Source organism: Citrus sinensis, chromosome 8 (assembly GCF_022201045.2).
Source record: "Citrus sinensis cultivar Valencia sweet orange chromosome 8, DVS_A1.0, whole genome shotgun sequence".
Taxonomy (NCBI): domain Eukaryota; kingdom Viridiplantae; phylum Streptophyta; class Magnoliopsida; order Sapindales; family Rutaceae; genus Citrus; species Citrus sinensis.
The window spans coordinates 3,234,380-3,252,142 of record NC_068563.1 but is presented as its reverse complement, the minus strand read 5'-3'; the positions used below and the strand labels follow the sequence as shown (position 1 = coordinate 3,252,142).

At 34.6% G+C, this 17,763-nt stretch overlaps 3 protein-coding genes across 9 annotated transcripts; all 3 read left to right on the top strand.

Moving 5' to 3' along the window:
- Window positions 1-1,682: 1,682 nt before the first annotated feature.
- Window positions 1,683-5,593, top strand: LOC102610317 (uncharacterized). The gene is made up of 7 exons (XM_006487021.4): window positions 1,683-2,114; window positions 2,492-2,549; window positions 2,763-2,843; window positions 2,994-3,029; window positions 3,152-3,391; window positions 3,470-3,611; window positions 4,416-5,593. The coding sequence occupies exons 1-7, from the start codon at window positions 1,924-1,926 to the stop codon at window positions 4,898-4,900; spliced, it is 1,233 nt and encodes a 410-aa protein (XP_006487084.2). The 5' UTR covers window positions 1,683-1,923; the 3' UTR covers window positions 4,901-5,593.
- Window positions 5,594-7,768: 2,175 nt separating this feature from the next.
- Window positions 7,769-11,796, top strand: LOC102610626 (B3 domain-containing protein Os01g0234100-like). Of its 3 annotated transcripts, none has more exons than XM_025102170.2 (7): window positions 7,769-7,988; window positions 8,098-8,235; window positions 9,488-9,519; window positions 9,652-9,811; window positions 9,904-10,110; window positions 10,669-10,732; window positions 10,809-11,796. In XM_025102170.2, exons 1-7 carry the CDS (start codon window positions 7,941-7,943, stop codon window positions 11,585-11,587), a joined length of 1,428 nt encoding a protein of 475 aa, XP_024957938.2. In that variant the 5' UTR covers window positions 7,769-7,940; the 3' UTR covers window positions 11,588-11,796. The 3 variants fall into 3 exon arrangements, with proteins under 3 accessions (XP_024957938.2, XP_006487086.2, XP_006487085.2); XM_006487023.4 differs by having other exon boundaries at window positions 7,773-7,988; window positions 8,098-8,142; XM_006487022.4 differs by having other exon boundaries at window positions 7,775-7,988; window positions 8,098-8,184.
- A 2,368-nt stretch (window positions 11,797-14,164) lies between these two features.
- Window positions 14,165-17,603, top strand: LOC107178092 (B3 domain-containing protein Os01g0234100-like). Of its 5 annotated transcripts, XM_052432499.1 has the most exons (8): window positions 14,359-14,422; window positions 14,498-14,575; window positions 15,044-15,167; window positions 15,255-15,286; window positions 15,387-15,549; window positions 15,634-15,840; window positions 16,381-16,471; window positions 16,592-17,602. In XM_052432499.1, exons 5-8 carry the CDS (start codon window positions 15,451-15,453, stop codon window positions 17,302-17,304), a joined length of 1,110 nt encoding a protein of 369 aa, XP_052288459.1. In that variant the 5' UTR covers window positions 14,359-14,422; window positions 14,498-14,575; window positions 15,044-15,167; window positions 15,255-15,286; window positions 15,387-15,450; the 3' UTR covers window positions 17,305-17,602. The 5 variants fall into 5 exon arrangements, with proteins under 5 accessions (XP_024958178.2, XP_015388375.3, XP_052288458.1 ...); XM_025102410.2 differs by lacking the exon at window positions 15,044-15,167 and having other exon boundaries at window positions 14,165-14,422; window positions 14,498-14,572; window positions 16,592-17,603; XM_015532889.3 differs by lacking the exon at window positions 15,044-15,167 and having other exon boundaries at window positions 14,166-14,422.
- Window positions 17,604-17,763: the final 160 nt, after the last annotated feature.

Here is a 17,763-nt window from a genome sequence, read left to right as displayed (position 1 = left end):
TTTTTTTTCCTTTAAACTGAGAAGAAGTTGAAGTTGGCCATGTTGTGGGTATATGCCAAATTGCCATCACAATATTTTATTTTTGGTCAAAGTTTGAGATAAAGCAAGGAGTAATTTTATTGATTTCATCATGTACGAATACTCTCGTTCTGTTAATAAATAATAATGTGTAGATAATATTTTCTTAAACGAGAGGCCCATCACTTTTATTTCTCTTTTGCTGGTCTTTTCTGTTTGTGATCTGCATTATTAGACTAGCCCAATTACAACAATTTTACAGCACATGATAAGAGTCGTGTAAATTGTGAATAAGATGGTCGATTTGGTACTCAATGGGCCCGAAAAATTCAGAACTAGGAATTGATGAGCTGCAGGCCACCAGATTGGTACTTTTTCGGTGTTCTCTGTCACAGCCATACATGCCAGGGATTTTAGTACAATATTCAGTGCCTGTGACATGTCAGAATAGCTCAATAACAGAAAGCTATGGCGGCGAAGAGAAGTTGAAGAGTTTTAAGCTTATCAAACTAGTCATCCCAAGCAATAGTTCTTTTTCTTTTCTTTTTTTGTTAACAGAAAGTTTATTATTTTGACGTAAAATATAATTTAAGCTGTCATAAGGCAATGAAAATGGTAGTGTATGAACCTCTTGTGAGATTTAATACAAGCATCAATACTATTATTGCCCAAACTTCAAGCTGCCTGAAATGAAAATTGACAAAAAAAAAGTTGATTTGGAGTTATATATAAACAAAAAAATTAATTATGCATTCTTTTACTAATTATTATATTCTTTTTTTTTTTCTATTTAATCTTAGTTCTTCAAATCCATTGTGGTCACCAGGCAGTTCAGTCAGGCACGTGTGTCTATTTGCCAACAACACCTTCATCTGGGCTTGAAACAAATACTACGGACTGATAAAATATGAAAGCCAATTTTTTAGCTTTTCTGGTCTTTGGGCCCGGAGCTCGTACGTAAGCCGGACGGAAGAAGTATTTATTTGGTAACGTGATTTTTATCATTACGAGTTAACAATATTAATTTTATTAAATGATTGAGGAAGCATACTGGGTAATGCCAAACTACCTACCTATATATATATATATTTTAATCACAGTAGATAGTAAACTATAAATATGAATAAAGAGTGGCGGTATAACCATAAATTCTTATATAAATTTATTTTGTACAAAATGATTTGAAATTAACTCATTGATTAAATAAAAATATAAAATAATAAAAATAAATCATGTGAACCAATAAATATTTAATCCAATCAATTAATTTACGCCACATTAATCTATACAAAAATTTATGGTTATATTATTACTTATGAATAAATTATAACTCAATATATTTCGTTAAAATCTAAAATCATTTCAATATTTATCATGACTTGCTTCGATAGATCAAAGTTAAAATTCAGGTTAAATATATATATATATATATATATCAAAACACATGGAGAGCCTCGAATACTCAATTTTATGAGTCACTAATTTTAATTTTTAATGTTATTGTGTCAGAAAAACAAAATCCTATATCGGATGAGGTAACCGAAGAATTGTAAAAGGACTCCAAGAACACGTACGCGCACACCTGCTGGCTGCCAGTCACAAAAACCAACCTGGCTGTTAGTCTAATCAATCGCTCACGTCACGGGAAGCACCGTCAATCCGACGCCGTAGCACCTAATCCTAATTCCCAATCCCATCCGGCGCATAATAACCTTCCTATCCTAAAATGCGCGTGATGCATATCATCTGACGTGGCGTCTTGGCCTTTCCCACTTCACCAAACTGGCTCTCTCACTCATTCATCTCTTCACCATCAGCAAAAACAAAATCAGTTTCCAAAATCAACCACCACAAGTTCTTTATTTTTATTTTTTTTCCCTCCTAAATAAAAAAGAAAAATAAAATATGTACGGTCACGGCAGTATTAATAGTGACGGCAGTAGCCTGTATTGGGGGCGGAAAGCGGCGTCGTTTCGCGGGATTGTTGTCCTTTTCTCTTGGGTATCGGTTCATGAACACCAGCTCAGAAGCTTCGTCGATTTGTACTCCTCGCTGGGATGGAATTCGCTTGTTTCTAATTCTCATTTTCTCGACGCGTAAGTTTCAGTGATTGTAAAGGTTTTACTTTTTAAATTTATTTTTATTATTATTTTAAGATTGCTGTGTAATTTAGGGTAAAAGGTGCTGTTTTAATAATTATTTCATTGAGTTTTCTTTCTTTTTTTTGGGGGGGGGGGGGGGGGGGAAAGTTAAGAAACATGCTGAACAGAGCTATTTACTTTTAAGATTTTGTGGTTTTGTTTTGTTTGATTGACACTGTCTCAATGGATAAGAAGTTCTTTGATGAGATGGTTTTAATTAATTATTTACTTATTATTCGTAGGATTGGTATGGGGGGTTGTTGGGTATCAATATTTTTTAGTGGAAATCCTTGTGTGGTATCAAAAGTTATTTTGTTGAAATTATTGTGCAGATTTTATCCCGAGAGGGCTACTTCACTTGCATTTGTTCTTATCAACGAGCTGGTCGAGGTCAGTTTCATTTTAATTGCCAAATTTAAGCTCTTCATGAAGTGTCAGTGAATATGCGTAACTCTTGTTGAATGTATTGGAAGTAGCTCTGAATTAGCAATCTCTGAAATCTTTAGAGTAAGGTTGCTTGAAATGGGCATTTGTGCTTCTTGGCTTCGTATGTTAGTGCTTTTATATATGGATTTAAATCCTTTTCCTATTTTTGGTACGCAGGAGCTAAGGATTCAAACATGTCCAGTAGTCTTTGTTGCTCTTTCTGGTGGTACGAAAGCTTGCATGCACAAGGCTTTTCAGGTAAATTTAGTGAAATATTTGATGCACAATCTATGTAGCATGTCGACAAGTTACAATGATATTTTTGTTATAGTTCCTAATGTTTGAAATGCAAGTTGTATTTGTTCAACTGAAGGCGTGGAAATAATATTACTATATGTGATAATGCAGATTATTCAGGCAACATGTGAAGGTCAGCTGAATGTGGTATGCATTTTTTCTCTTCTGGGTTTAATTAAAATAGTGGGTCCAATTTGAGTTTGTATTAGTGAATCAAATTCAAGTACTTCGTATCTGATATTTTCCCCCCATTTCCTATTCTAATGAAGGACGAAAGTCGATTGATCAGAAGTTGTGTTGCTGGACAAATCTATGATTCTAGCCCTGTAGATTTTACCAGTGATTTTTGTGCCCGATTTGGTCTCCATCCCACCATTCAGAAAATTCCTGGATTGTCAAAACTTGTGTCTTGGGTTGCTAAAGGTGTTACTTCTGGTCTTGATGGTTTATGTCTTACTAGGTTTGAACCTCAACGTGCTGAATATTGGCGGGCTTTGTATAACTCAGTTGTAAGTTTCTATCTTCCCTGCATGAAGTTGTCTTTTGCTCTATGCTCTCAAATCTAACATTTGTCTGTCACTAATTAGGACCTGGGAACCCCATTTTTAATCATATGCTCGGACAATGATGAACTTGCACCTCAACAAGTTATCTATAATTTTGCCCGACATTTACTAGCACTTGGCGGAGATGTTAAGCTTGTGAAGTTGAATGGCTCTCCTCACATAGGTTTGTCTCAATTCCATTTTTTGTTTGTTGTTACAACAAGGTTGTGTTATCTAATCATTTTTAACTATTCTTATCAGGATTGAATGCAAATCGAGAGAATATGTATTTTGCTTATCAAGTGTCTTTGATTGTTCGCAAATATGACTATTTAATGTCATATGAACAGTAGAGCGTCAAAAGTTAAAAAGCAAGTGTTTAAGCAAGTAATATGCTGATGCTGTGCCCTACAGATTTTCTGGATTAGTCCATATTCAATCAACTAATTCAAAGGGATAATAGATTTATGATTTTTTCCCAATTCATATGGATAATCATGAAATTTCAAAGTCCTTGGTGGTCAACCTAATGTTGGAACCATTGATGCTAGTCAGTGTTACTATATGTCATTCTATGAATTAGGTTTAGGTCTGCAGAAGGTTATGGGTCTGAGTTCAAAGATGATTATTGGTGAATTAATTGTACTCATCAACTTTGTTATTCATTGAGACATGGTGTATGCATTAGAGATTGAATATTAGAAAAATGTGGTTGTAAACAGTTTAAATGATAAAAAAACCCGGGCAACCTTCTCATGTTTATAGGTATATAACAAGAGTCCTTTTCTAATAGCCAAGAGGATGAGTACTCCATGGTGATTTGGCTTGAATGGTTAGAAGTGTTAACTCCTATAATATAGGAAGAGCATGATCAGCAGTTCCCCTTATTTTTGAATGTTGTACTGTGCATTTCTCCTTACAAAGTGTTTTGCTTAATGATATGTGGTTGTGTACTAAGGTTGAATTGATGTCATTTTTGGTGCTTCAGGTCATTACGAGTATTACCCTATTCAATACAGGGCCGCTATAACCGGTTTGCTTGAGAAGGCTGCTTCAGTTTATTCCCAAAGAATCCGACAACTTGGTGAAATATCTGGCATGGAGGGTACGCATGATGAGATATCTGAGCTAATATGTGACCTTCAAAATGTTGCAGTTAATTCAAACCAAAGCCTAAGAAGAGTTGCTGTGGAGCCGAGTGACCACTTCTTCTTGCCAAGTTCAACTGAGCTTCACAGTCAAGAATCTGGATCTTTACAAGATGAACGAAATTCAAGATCAGTCTATCTGCCTACCCCAAGCATTAGTGCACACAGTGTTCTCGGTGAATTCCTTTTTGATGTTTGCATTCCAAAGAATGTTGAAGGTTGGGATATTAGATTTTCAGGTTCTGTAAACGGGCAGCCATATGCCTCTGCTCGTAGGCATTCACCTTTCAACAAATTCAGATGCAATCTTCGCTCAAGGTTATAATGTCGTAAAAATTAGACTTTTGAGGAAACTCTGCGGTGGACTTTGCACTTTGCTAACTAAATCCCTATCATCGAAGTAGGATCTGGAAGAGTGTATCACCGGTGAGGTACTTGTCAGCTACAATGCATTGTCAGTGAGGTCTTTTGGACATTTTGTTGGATAACTGGGTCCTTTACCCTTCTTTAGGTTTGTGGTTAACTCTCTTGGTATGAAGTGTACAGGAATTGCAGGGAGCATAAATATTTGAATAGAATGCAGTACATGTATCTCTCATGAACCATAAAGTTATCCTGGAGACTTGTTGATAATCCTGGAGTAGTAAAATATGTACATATATATATGTATGTTTCTATGCATGTAAATGTCTGTATCATGCGGATGAGGAGCTTGCTGATCATTGAATAGGTGTCGCTGTGTGTTCTGCAAATGGCGTTGAAATTTGGGAAGCAGAAGATGTAATTGGTATCATCTGTGTACAAATATCTTTTTGGTGATCTTAGTGCAAATTGGTTCTAAAATAATCTGTATATGGCTATAGATGTTTGAACATGAGGCTGGAGTTTGAAATTTTCCCCTCTTCCCTCCCAACCCTTTAATATTCTTGAGTATGTCGACAAGAAGCTTCGTGTTCAATATATATTAATGTAATTTTTCTGCTCCATAATGTTTGAGTTGAATTTTGTATACTCTCTATTTCAACATATGTACCCGAGAACACGGCAGTTATCAAAAATATTTTGTTGAAAGAACATTCTGTGTCGATTCCTGGATTCTGAAATATGTGTGATGCTCTCGCTTTCACGAAAGACTAATCCACTCGGGAAAAATAAAACAAAAAAGTCAAAAGCCTAGAAAACTCAGAAACATTTTGCAGGGCAAGAATGCCAAGTGCCTTTCATGTATTCATTCGTAACGTAAGATTTTTGCAGTATAGTTGGAATATTTTGGAGCCCTTTTTATTAGTCTTCTGGGATCATAGGATTGTAGTCAACATAAACATAAATTAAAAGCTGACCATGAGTTTGCAGCTTTGCTATTTTTTGGCTGGGGGTCTTTCCTGGGGACCATGCCTGTGGCTGTGGTCCTGTGGATTTGGACAAGCCATTTGGTTCTTATTAATCTTTTGCATTCCATTGGACATAGTTTTGACCAAAGATTACGGGCATGTGATATTCCTGTAGTCTTATTTTGATTGCAATATTAGAAAACAAAAGCCACTCATATCCTGTGAATATTATAACCTTTTTCTATACCTATTAGTTTCATCTATTTAATACACGGGAAACACAAGCACAGTTGAGAGTTGAGAGAAAACAAATAGGACTCTGGAGGCCAGACGACATCAGTTTGATGCAACCCGTATGACCAAAAAGTTATAAATGATGATCATAAATCTACAGCTTGTGTAGTATTCAGAAAATTTTGGATCCAACTTCTGTCACTTTTAGATAACCCACAGTTTGTTTTGGATTCATTATAGTAGGCAAGTCTATGGGCCCAATCTGTTTGTATTTCAGTTATTTTTTATTATTTGTAAGTAGCTGTGAAGTGATTCTCCTTGATCTCTTCAAAAGCTCTTTTGGATATTAAACCTGAAGAAGATAACGATCCTTCAGGACGAAATTAAAGTGTCCAGAATCTCTCGTCCACAAGATATGGCGACACAAAAAAGAGTGATGGCACTAAATCTAATCTTGAGTGTGAAAGAAATTAATCAGTGTGTGACTGCTGGCTCTGACAATGGACCAAGGATCAGATTCAGTTATTCAACAAATGAGTTAATGCTTAAAAATATCAGTAAATTGGCTGCTGCCATCATTTCTGAGACTAGGAACAGTGTAAAACTGCATATACTGCAAGAACTTGTAACCTTTCAGCCCTTCTACTGCTATGCGAATGGAGAAAATTTTGTAGTTGCATTGAACATTTGCAAAGGCTCTCCTATAAAATCAAATTATTCTATCCAAGAGATTATTTTGCAGAAACAAAACCAGAGCAAATGAAAACTATACAGACTGAGATGAGAGAACTCTTGAAGTCTTGATCGTTGAAACCTTTGGAACAAAACGAGGGCCAAAATCTAAATGCTGAGAGGCATCAGTTCATGTTATAGCTTCTTGCTTAAAGGTAAGTCATTAAAAATAAGCTTCTGGTGGGTATTTTTTGGTACTAGACTGTAGGAGTCACTCAAGCTTCAATTAATTAAACCTCAGAAATAAACTTCCAAACTTGTTCAAATGAGAAATGATTATTGTGAAAATTATGATGATTTTCTTTGGTTGGAAGCCAGTCAGACCACAATGCTAAGACAAAGAAACCTGGTGATAAGACAGAGGGTCGTAACTTGGTCATAGCTTCATGTCACAGTATTGGAATCTACTTCAAGCCAGTCAGACCACATGCTTTCACTACAATATAAATAGATCCCAAGGGAACTAATAAATACACTACTAGCACAAAATTCGCAAAGCATTTTTTTGGACTTGTCAACCCCAATCTAACGCACGCTCCTCAGAAATTCAACCATAATTCAGAAGCTTTGATGATACAAGTAAAGCAACTTGTTAATTTTGTATTTTTTTTTTCTTCACATTGTATTAAATTTCTCATTCCACGTCCTTACATTTGTAGGGTGTCACCTATTTTTTTTTTTTAATTTTTCATTTTTAATCATTTTGTTGGACTTGGGGTTGAGATTACCACTTTTTTACTAGGTAACCTATCTTGATTATTGAGAATCTTAGACAATTTTAATTAATTACAAAAAATAAAAAATATAATAGGAAAAATTTCCTGAAAATTTCATTAAACCCTTCTTCTTATTAGTTTTTTAAATTAAAGAAAAATCTAACAGCAAATTCGGATTATATCAGGACCCAAAACCTTTTAACACGTTACCTGTCCGAAATAAATCCACTTTCGTAACTTAAACCATTATTATTTACAAGAAACTAGAAACGGAGCCGCTGCTGCGGGAACTCACGCACAGGACTTCTGCAGATTCAGTTTCAGAACTGAAACCCTCCCCGCTTTTGTTGTAATGGAAGAGCAAGCAGAGCCAGAAACCCCTCTTCTCCAAACCACCAAGGTCTCCTTTCTTCTTCTTCTTCTTTTTTTTTTTTTTTTTAATTTCCAATTCGTTTATGCATCTTTTGATTTTGAGTGTTTATGTTTTGAATCTGTTCGTTTGGTGCCAGATTAAGAGAAAGAAGACAGCTGAGAGCAAGATGAAGCTGACCCAGGTTAGTGAGAAGCCTCTGGATCCGGATTCCGCACCTGAACTTGTGAGAGAATCTTCTTTCATAGCACCCCATCTGCTTGAAATTTTTGTTCAGGTTTAATCTGGATTTCGTATTCTTTATTGGAAATGGTATCCACAATCATTTGACAATTTTTAGCTTAGTAATTTCTGTTTTAGAGTAATAAGCAGGGTTATCTTCAGGATTTTGTTCTCTTTTTGCTCTTCTTTTTCGATATTTTGGGGTTTTTCAGTTTTGGTCATTTTTGCTTTCAGAAAAAGATAGGTCTTACCATTGCTGCGTTTCTGCAATTACTTCATATCTGTGCTGGCTTTCGATTTTACGGCTGTTGAATAGTATCATTAGTCTTTGATTCTTTTAACTCAGCATTCTAGGTTATCATTTTGGTGTTCTGTTTATTCCTGATGCTGTCTGCATCAATATTTATTGTGGCTGTTGTTGCTGAATTTGAGATGGGGTTTAGATGTGCCTAGGGATTAGTCTAGGGTTTTATGAGTTCTGAACATATATACAAGCACAAATAGGATACCCATTTCCCTTTACTGTTAATCCCTTCAGGCTGCCGCCTTCAATTTATTTCAATATCTTCCATGGGCCTGGAGGATGAGAGAAAGAAAATTTACATGTGTGAACAGGGTTTCCATTTTCGTAGTGCTTCACTCACAACCTGCTCAGCCCTTTCATGTGTACACTATTCTTTTTTGGTGCTAACTCTAGTTAGCTTTGGGTAATGCAAACTCTGGATTCATTTTGATAGCCGCATCTTGCTCTAGGTGATAACCTTGCAACCGGAATCAGAGATTTCAAGCCTGCTCTCAGTTTCTGCTACCAAATTTCATGAACTTAACATATACAACTAGTCCTATATCTTTTGTGAAATCGTAACATACCTATGAGAGGTTGAAATTACTTTCTATATAGGTTCAGAAGTGCATTATTTCGTTGGTAGACATATGCCAGGAATAGAGTTTCTGATGTGTGTATTTTTCCCCCTTTTCTTACACATTTTTTATAGCTAAGAAATGGACTATTGTCTTTCTCATCTAACTTCAATGGTGCACAACCTTCATATGGGTGTTCAACATCATATTATTATTAACTTTGAAGCCAAATCTATGTGGTTATGCTCTCAAACTGGCAACCTAGATTGAAGTTTGTACATGCTTTTCTGGATATTTTAAATACATTTATCTTGGAAAAATTAGAAATGTAACGTGTATATTACTTCACCATCAAATCTTTTTGCAAATGGAATGATTTATATGATGTTATTGTTCTTATATATCCAAATGATAAATTAATGAAAACTTTGTGCATTTTCTGGCAGGGAGCATTTGATAGTTCGAAGGAGTCTAAAAGGTCTGTGATTTTATCTCAAGTCATTGGCCTTACTTTCAATCATTACGAATTTCTTTTTTTTTGCAACTCAATCATTACGAATTTCAAAGTTATGTTTGTTATATTGATTCCTTTAAAATATACCATAAGCAGTAGACGGAAGAGAGCTATGATTGATGACCTCTATGATCATGCCAAAGTTAATTCGCCGGTAATAGAGCGAGCAGAAGAGGTTCGAGCAAACTTAGCACCTAGCTACCCAAGCTTTTGGAAAGCTATGGTTAAGTCAAATGTTAGTCATGGATTTTGGCTGGTAAGCCTAATAATATTCTGTCCCAAATTTACAAATGCCATAATTCCTTCAGCTCTGGAATGATTTATTTCTTCTAACTTGTTTGGTGGCAGCATCTTCCCATGCGATTCTGCAAATTCAACATGCCAAAGATTGATACAGTATTTATTGTGGAAAACGAAAGTGGGGAAGAATACAAAATAAATTATATTTCCCAAAGGACAGCATTGAGTGGTGGATGGAAAGCATTTTCTGATGCAAACCAATTATATGAGGGCGATGTTTTAGTTTTCCATTTGGTTGAACCTACAAGGTTTAAGGTGACACTCAGATCTTTATGTTCTATATGTACATGTTACAATTTTCGTGTAAATCATTGATTTTATTAGTATTTGTTTTAGCACCTCATTTTGGAAAAAAGAATTATTAGGAAGAAGCATTCAACTTTGTGGTTTTTTCATATAGCTTCACAGACGAATGGAATAAAAGCAGCTGAAATGTGCACCAGATATAAACCCTAGCAATGGCAAATCTGGCTGATAGTTGTTTTTTTCAATCCTCTAAAATGACCATATATAGTTTTGCATTGAAATAAATAGATCATTTAACATGCAGGAAAACCATCTTTCACACGTACATGCCCATATTTATTGAGCATGATTGGGTAATGTGGCAAAAGCCCATTCTATCAAATGATGAGTACAATTGGAACAGAGAGAATGTGATAAATTAATTTGATATCTAATTAATGATGCAAAGATATTTTCCCGAGTTCTATGAAAATAAGGATGCATGTTTCTCTACATGTGGAAGTTGGGCCTTTTAAATTTTTTTGTGATAGGTCTTTAATTTAATTGTTGCATTCCCCATTCATGCAGGCGTACATAGTGAGAGCAAATGGCTTTGGGAATGTAAATGCTGATGCAAAACCACTAAATTCTGGTGTGTTTCGATATATCTGCTTTTAGCCACATTACATCTCATAAGTGATTAAAAAGTTGATTTAATTTATTTACAGTTCCCATGGATGATGAGCTTGAAGTAGCCCCAAAAGATCACTCGGAGAAGCGTGTGAAGAAAAACAAAAGGGCAAAACGTGTAAAGCCTCCTCCAGGCTTTCACCGAGACAACAATCAAAGCAATAGTCTGATGCTATTAGAAACCAATAATGGACATGTGGAAGATCAGTTTAATAATGACACTGAGGATCTCGGCCCTAACAAAGTTCTACCACATTCAGAATCCAGTAATTTTAAAGAAATGAAAAGCATTGATGATTTCACCATTCTTGTGGATGGTTTGGCTATTGACTGTGAGCTCTCCGATCAACATAGGAATAAATACTATGACCTCTGCTGCTCTCAGAATTCCTTTCTGCATGACCATCTACTCAAGAGCATTAACTGTAAATTGGCTGCTGAAATAATCACCCAGACTGTCAACATTGCAGAGGCCATTAGAGCTTGCAACCTTTCCACCTCTCGAGCTGATTATGAGATTTGGGACAAAACTTTGAAGGGATTTGAGCTGTTGGGAATGAATGTTGGATTCTTACGTGCTCGATTAAACAGGTTGATGAGTCTTGCTTTCGAATCAGAGGAGTCGGAGGTATCAAAAAGGCTTAGAGAAGTGAGTGCAGAGCAAGCTCGTGCAGAAGAGGAGATGAGAAGTCTTGAATTGAAACTCTTGAGATTGAAAGAGACAATGGGAAGGCTTGACTCCGAGGTAGAGTCACTGAAGGTAAAAGCTGAGAAGCATGAGCTTAAGTTTCAGGAGGAGGCTAATGCTCCTTGGTGACTGGATACTTTGTGTTTAACAATGACTGTTGTTTGTTAGGATAAGGAAATATTTCTCATAATATATTATTGCTGTTGTTGTTTCTATTCTATTTATTGTTGTTTATTAGGTGACAGTGCCGGGGCAGCGAAATCTGGTGATTGTATCAGTTTGTACTTTGTACTAACTTTCCGGATTATATACTGTGTAAATACAGTGAAATTTAGCTAGCTTATAAGAGTTATCATGGGAGAACTTGTAAACAGTTACGTAGCTTGCCAACTGATGTCCTGATATATTATGTAGTCAGTACTACTTATGATCGTCATTTTCTGATCTTTGAATGAGTCTTTTGATGATATCTGAAATCATCGTATCATTCAAATCAAACCCTTAGTCTTTTTATATAGATAATATCCTAATTATTATTATTTTTTTACGCGAAAGTTATATTTTTTGTTTTTAGTATTTATATTTTTTATTTTGATTTTAACTTAAATGATTTATTTAGTTTATAAAAAATATGAATAAAAATATATTTAAAAATTAGGGGTTATAGATGAAAGGGCTAATGTCATCTAGGTATGTTTCAACAAATATAAAAAAAGTGATGCAATTTTTAAAAATAGGCAAACGGTTGACAAATCGTTAACTTTTGTCGTTAATTGTAACGATGAAAGGGCAAAATGGGAACAACTGATATAAATAATAGAAATATGAAGGGTTAATGTCACTTAGACGACGCATGTATCAATCTTTATCTCACAAGTGATAATTGTTTTGAAAATACTTCTACATGTGGCAAACCATTAACTTCTACTGTTAACTCTAGCGATGCAAAAATGTTGTAATTGATAGAGAACATTAGGAAAAGATGTCGATAGAGCTTTGTTGAAAAATGTATTGGATATCTTTGTTGCAATTGGACAGTTTGGTTGCTATGAATAGGATTTTAAAAGAACAAGTGTTTACTAAGCCATAATATTAGATTCTGAAGATTTGATTCTAATGTTTGTAAAATTAGTGCCACTGAGATTTAAAAAAAGATATCAAATTTATATCAAGATTCATGAGAGATTTGCTTCTTCTTATATGTTCAAAAATTATTTTGATTCAACAATAATTTTTTAAAATATTAGTTTGATTTGACCCCAAACAAAGCCCAGATTTAAATTTAGCTTATATTTTTTTATAAAAGAAAATCAAAAATCAATGAAAAGGGGTAGAAACATTATTTTCTAATTAACTAACCACTTTTCTTTGAGTTAACGATAGAAAATTAAGGTTTGTTACATATAAGAGTGTTTTTAAAATAATTGTCGCTTGTGTAATAAATGTTGATACATGTGTCACCCAGGTAACATTAGCCCTAATATTTAAATAAAATCATATGGCAAAAATGTTATTTCACTAAAAGACAACCAAATTTTTTAAAGTTAACAATTTTTCACCTATCTACCTATTTTTAAAAACTTATATCACCTTTTTGATGTTTATAGAACATGTATCACTTAAATGACATTAACCTTAAATGAAATTATAGTCTAGAGGGTTATTGGGTACTATAAAAATTATTAAGGATAAGTGGTATATATTAATTCTAGTAGGGTAACTAACAATCTTCCTATGGATATATAGTAGAGCCTTGATAAATTAATAGCCTTAGGATAATTATCAATAATTATTGATTTATGGATGAATAAATAATTTATTTATTTATTAAGATAATATCGTGTTCATAATATGAATTTTTAGAAAATATAGAGGTAGTGTAATTAAATAATGTAACGACTTTGTCAAGCTGCATGGTATAGTTCTAACTTGATTTTGATCAGTTGATTAAGTGAATCAATCATTTGATAATCCAACTGGATCATGATTATAATATAACAAGGGGTTCTTATATGAAAGATAAAAAAAAAGCAACAATAATCGATAAAATATGTCAGGTATTATGGCACTACAATAAATAAAATTATAAACATATCATAAGTACTTAGTTTCAAGTTAGTTAATTATTAGTTTATGTATTGATTGGGTCCGTAAAACAAAAAAAAAAGGATTCCTTAAAAAATTTATTATCTAATTTAATTAATCAAATTATTAATTTACCATGTTGGCTATATTGTTGTCACCAATGAAACTATTATTTAATCGAAGTTATCAATTTATCAAATATTAATTTAACAATATTCAACTTTATATGACTTTAGACTTTAAAGTAACCCTCGACAGTGGGCTAATGGAATAAAAGACAAAATATATCGCATTGAATTGTGGTTTTTCATTAAAAAAATTTCATAATTTGAACTTTGAATAAATTAATGGTAGTGTATGGTTGAAATAAAACTATTTTTATAGTTCTATTAATTAACGACCAATCCTTCTCAAAAAAAAAATAATAATAAATTAACAACCAATCACTTAATTTTGCTCAGGAGAAGTTCTCACGAGAGAATTTTGATATTTTACTTTGATTATTTCATTAAAAGAGAAAACCTAACCTTAATAATTAGGAAATGTCGAAAGAGCCCCTAAAGTGGGGAGAGAATTATTAATTAGAGATGGAATTTGAAAAATTGGCTCCAATACAGGGAGGAGACCGCAGAGTTCCCGTCGGATAATAAAAGGATAGATTGATTGACAAGAAACTTGAAGTGCAAAATTCAAATAGAACGGTCTTTTCATATTCTCCTTCTTCACTTCTCTTACCAATAATACCATCTTCATCATTACATTCTCTTTCTTGCTCTCCATTTTTAAAGTTCAAATACTCAGCGTCACCTTTTCAAGTCCAAGCCCCCCATGGCTGTTGCTCCGAGACAGCCAAATAGCTCTTCCCATTCCCCTCACAAGGTCTCTTTCTTTCTTTCTTTCTTTAATATTTTCATGAAGTTAATATTTTTACCATCTGGGTTTTTCCATTTGTAGTTGAAGGAGAGAAAGCCATTGGTAAAGAAGGAAAAAATGTTTCGGAAGAAAACGAGCGCTCATCAGGGAACTCTAGTGGTTAACTTGTTCTTTTCTTTTTTTCTTTTTTTTTCCCTTCTACTCTGTTTCGTTATTATTATTGTGATTAAATATTTGTGCTGCTTGTGTTTGATGATTTATATTGTTCCCATTTTCTGTTTCGATTTTCGTTTTTTTTTTTTTTGGGAAACAAAAGTGAAGGTAAAATGGAAAAGATTATTTCTTTGGGTTCCTAAGAGCTGGTCTAGGACTTTGTCAGGGTGCTTTTAGTCTTTAATGGAAGTTTAAGGTGTCATTATAGAAATTTTTTAGCATTGTTTTGAGTTTCAGAAAATAAGAAAGAGAAAAAGAGAGTACAGGACTAGTGGGAACACCATTTCTGTTTCTGAAACAGTACAACTATTTTTGCAAATTTTAATTCTTGCTCGAAAATAGAGTTTATGAAACAGTTTCTCGATTAAAATATTGGAAGAACTCAGATTATAATATGTTATGTTTGTCTTTCAGAGGGATGCTTTCTCTTCTGCATGAATAACTTGTATTGAGATTAATGTTGAAGTAACTATAATGAGGACAACAAATTTGTGTTTGTGGTCACTCTTCTCTGCCTTTGCTCAGCTGGACAGCTGCAGTTATGTGCTTCTTCCTGTATCTTGCTTCTTTTAGTGTTGGAGAAATAAATAATAATTAAAGGGAACTTTTGCGAATCTTTTGGCAGGTAACATGCAATGAACCAAGAAATCCTAAATGGTTAGTAAAGAATTTTAAGTGAATGGATCTTCAATATGTTTTACTGTGTATTGCGAACTGAATTATCTTCTAATGGTGCTACCTCTATTGTTTGCTTTAGTGAGAAACGGAAGAGATCCACATATGATAACTTGTATGACAATGAAGAAGTTAAAAATGCTGTTATGAAGCAAGCAAATGACATTCAAGCAAATCTGGACCCTCAATTCCCTAGCTTTATTAAATTCATGCTCCGTTCGCATGTTACCGGAGGGTTTTGGCTGGTAAACTGCTTTCTGTCAATGCTTTCTCATTTTCAATGAGAAATTACTAGCCGGATTTGCATCTGATAACTTCTCTGCTTGCAGGGTCTTTCTAGGAAATTTTGCACTGACAATTTGCCGAAACAGGATACAATGATTGTTTTGGAAGATGAAAGTGGGAGCGAGTATGATACAAAATATCTTGTAGAAAAGATAGGCCTAAGTGCGGGATGGAGAGGGTTTTCAATTGCTCACAAATTGGTGGAGGGTGATGCGTTAGTTTTTCACTTAGTTACACCATCCAAATTTAAGGTAATAGAATGAACCTAGTTCATATGTTTTTTCACCTTTCAACTTTCATTTTCTCTCAAAGCATGATTCCAGCCACTATTATTCTAGGACTGTAAGTCAGAATAGAGTGAGTAGAAGGTGAAATTCAGAGCTTTTCGAGGCTATGAGATTCCTTGCTAACCAAGTCTTGCAAAATGCAGCAGCTAAAATCTTTCCTGAACACAAAAAGGCTAAAGGATGTATTGAAATGATAGATTTTAGCATGTATGTTATGAAGTTTTAGAAGAAAGAAAACAAAAGCATTAGTGACGATGCCCATAACTGCTGACACATGGCTGGGGTTCCAGCCCAACCATTGCAACTCATAAAAGGAGAGCCAAAATGTTTCAATAACTTATCCAGTGTGCGTTCGTAGATAAAGCTTGGTAGATCTTACTGGTGAAAGGAGGTCTTTTCTTCCCTGCAAGATTATCAGGCATAATTCCATGATATTTCAATGCATGAAGAATCTTTTCTATTCATAATACATCTCAAATGCTTATTGTTACTGACATCTCATAGGTGTACATTGTAAGATCAAGAGGTTCAGATGAAGTGGATTGTGCACTTGGCCTTCTAAAACTAGAAACTTGCAATCAACAAGTGGAATCTGGTAAGTTTATGGTTCATTTTGCTGTTTTTTTTCCCTTTGCTAGTATTTGTGATTAGACACTAGAAACTTGCTTTCCTCGATGTTTTTCCTTAGTTTCTTTCAACTATGAATATCATGCAGAGAAGCATATATGTGAAGAAGAGGATAATAAGTGTTGGGAGCCCCTAGCACAGGACATTCAGAAGGATAACGAAATGATTTCTTGTACTGGTCTTGAGCTTGTATCAGAGCAGTCTGAAGATGAGAGCAAAGATCTTGGCTCTGAAGTCCTCAATGGACTTAAATTCTGTGAATCTGTTGTTGACTTCAAAGAAGTGAAAAGTTTTCAGGATTTCAGCATTGTCGTAAATGACTTAGTCATCGACTCTGCACTGTCCAAGTACCTTAGGACTAAGTACTATGAACTTTGTTGTAGTCAGAATTCATTCCTTCACAACTCTGTTCTTGATGGTCTTAACTGTAAGTTGATTTCTGGAATGATTTCTGAGACCATCAACATTACTGATGCCATTAGAGCTTCTAAGTTAACCACCCCACATGATAATTTTGATACCTGGGACAAAACTTTAAAAGCCTTCAAGATGATGGGGATGAATGTTGGCTTCTTACTAATCCGGTTGGATCAGCTTATGAATCTTGCTTCCACATCCAAGAGGCTTCAAGAGGCTAGACTTGAACGAGCTAATGCGAAGGAAGAGAAGAGTGCTCTGGAACTGAAGCTTTCAGAGGTAAGAGAGAGAATTGATAGACTTGATTCCGAGATTGAGGCATTGGGGGCGAATCCTAACAATCTTGATGTTATGTTCCAAGAAATGGCAAAGGCTCCTTGGTGATGATAAATTATCAGCACAAAATTGGCTTTTACAGCTTTTGTCCTGGAAAATGAGCTATTTTTGTGGTTACCAAATGCCAATTACCATGCAGCTCAGCTGAAATTTCGTACATAGGCTGTGAAGTTCCATGTTGTAAGTTCTTGATACTGGTAGTTATCTGCAGAAGGGATTACTAACTTATGACAAAGCTGTAACTGTAATGGGCTCACAGATTTTGTGTCAATCGAGAAGATTGATTGACGAATGTGATCAAACGATCAATTCTCACTCTTTTTTTCAAACATTTTTTGCTTTTTAGATTTCGTTCACATACCAAACCAACTAAGCCATACTGCAAACTTTAAAGGGGCTTTTTTTTTTTGGGGGGGGGGGGGGGGGTTAATTACATTATCAGGATTTTGTAGATCAATTTAAGACAAATCAATTCATAATTCAACTAAGTACTTATGACTTCCTAAA

Excerpts from the sequence above, each read along its gene's own strand:
- LOC102610626 (XM_025102170.2), top strand. The coding sequence starts at position 7,941 with ATGGAAGAGCAAGCAGAGCCAGAAACCCCTCTTCTCCAAACCACCAAG. Across the intron at positions 8,236-9,487 it reads TGCTTGAAATTTTTGTTCAG|GGAGCATTTGATAGTTCGAA; the intron begins GTTTAATCTGGA and ends ATTTTCTGGCAG. Across the intron at positions 9,812-9,903 it reads TTAGTCATGGATTTTGGCTG|CATCTTCCCATGCGATTCTG; the intron begins GTAAGCCTAATA and ends GTTTGGTGGCAG.
- LOC107178092 (XM_015532889.3), top strand. The coding sequence starts at position 14,372 with ATGGCTGTTGCTCCGAGACAGCCAAATAGCTCTTCCCATTCCCCTCAC. Across the intron at positions 14,423-14,497 it reads CTTCCCATTCCCCTCACAAG|TTGAAGGAGAGAAAGCCATT; the intron begins GTCTCTTTCTTT and ends TTCCATTTGTAG. Across the intron at positions 14,576-15,254 it reads CTCATCAGGGAACTCTAGTG|GTAACATGCAATGAACCAAG; the intron begins GTTAACTTGTTC and ends ATCTTTTGGCAG.
- LOC102610317 (XM_006487021.4), top strand. The coding sequence starts at position 1,924 with ATGTACGGTCACGGCAGTATTAATAGTGACGGCAGTAGCCTGTATTGG. Across the intron at positions 2,550-2,762 it reads TTATCAACGAGCTGGTCGAG|GAGCTAAGGATTCAAACATG; the intron begins GTCAGTTTCATT and ends TTTGGTACGCAG. Across the intron at positions 3,612-4,415 it reads GAATGGCTCTCCTCACATAG|GTCATTACGAGTATTACCCT; the intron begins GTTTGTCTCAAT and ends TTGGTGCTTCAG.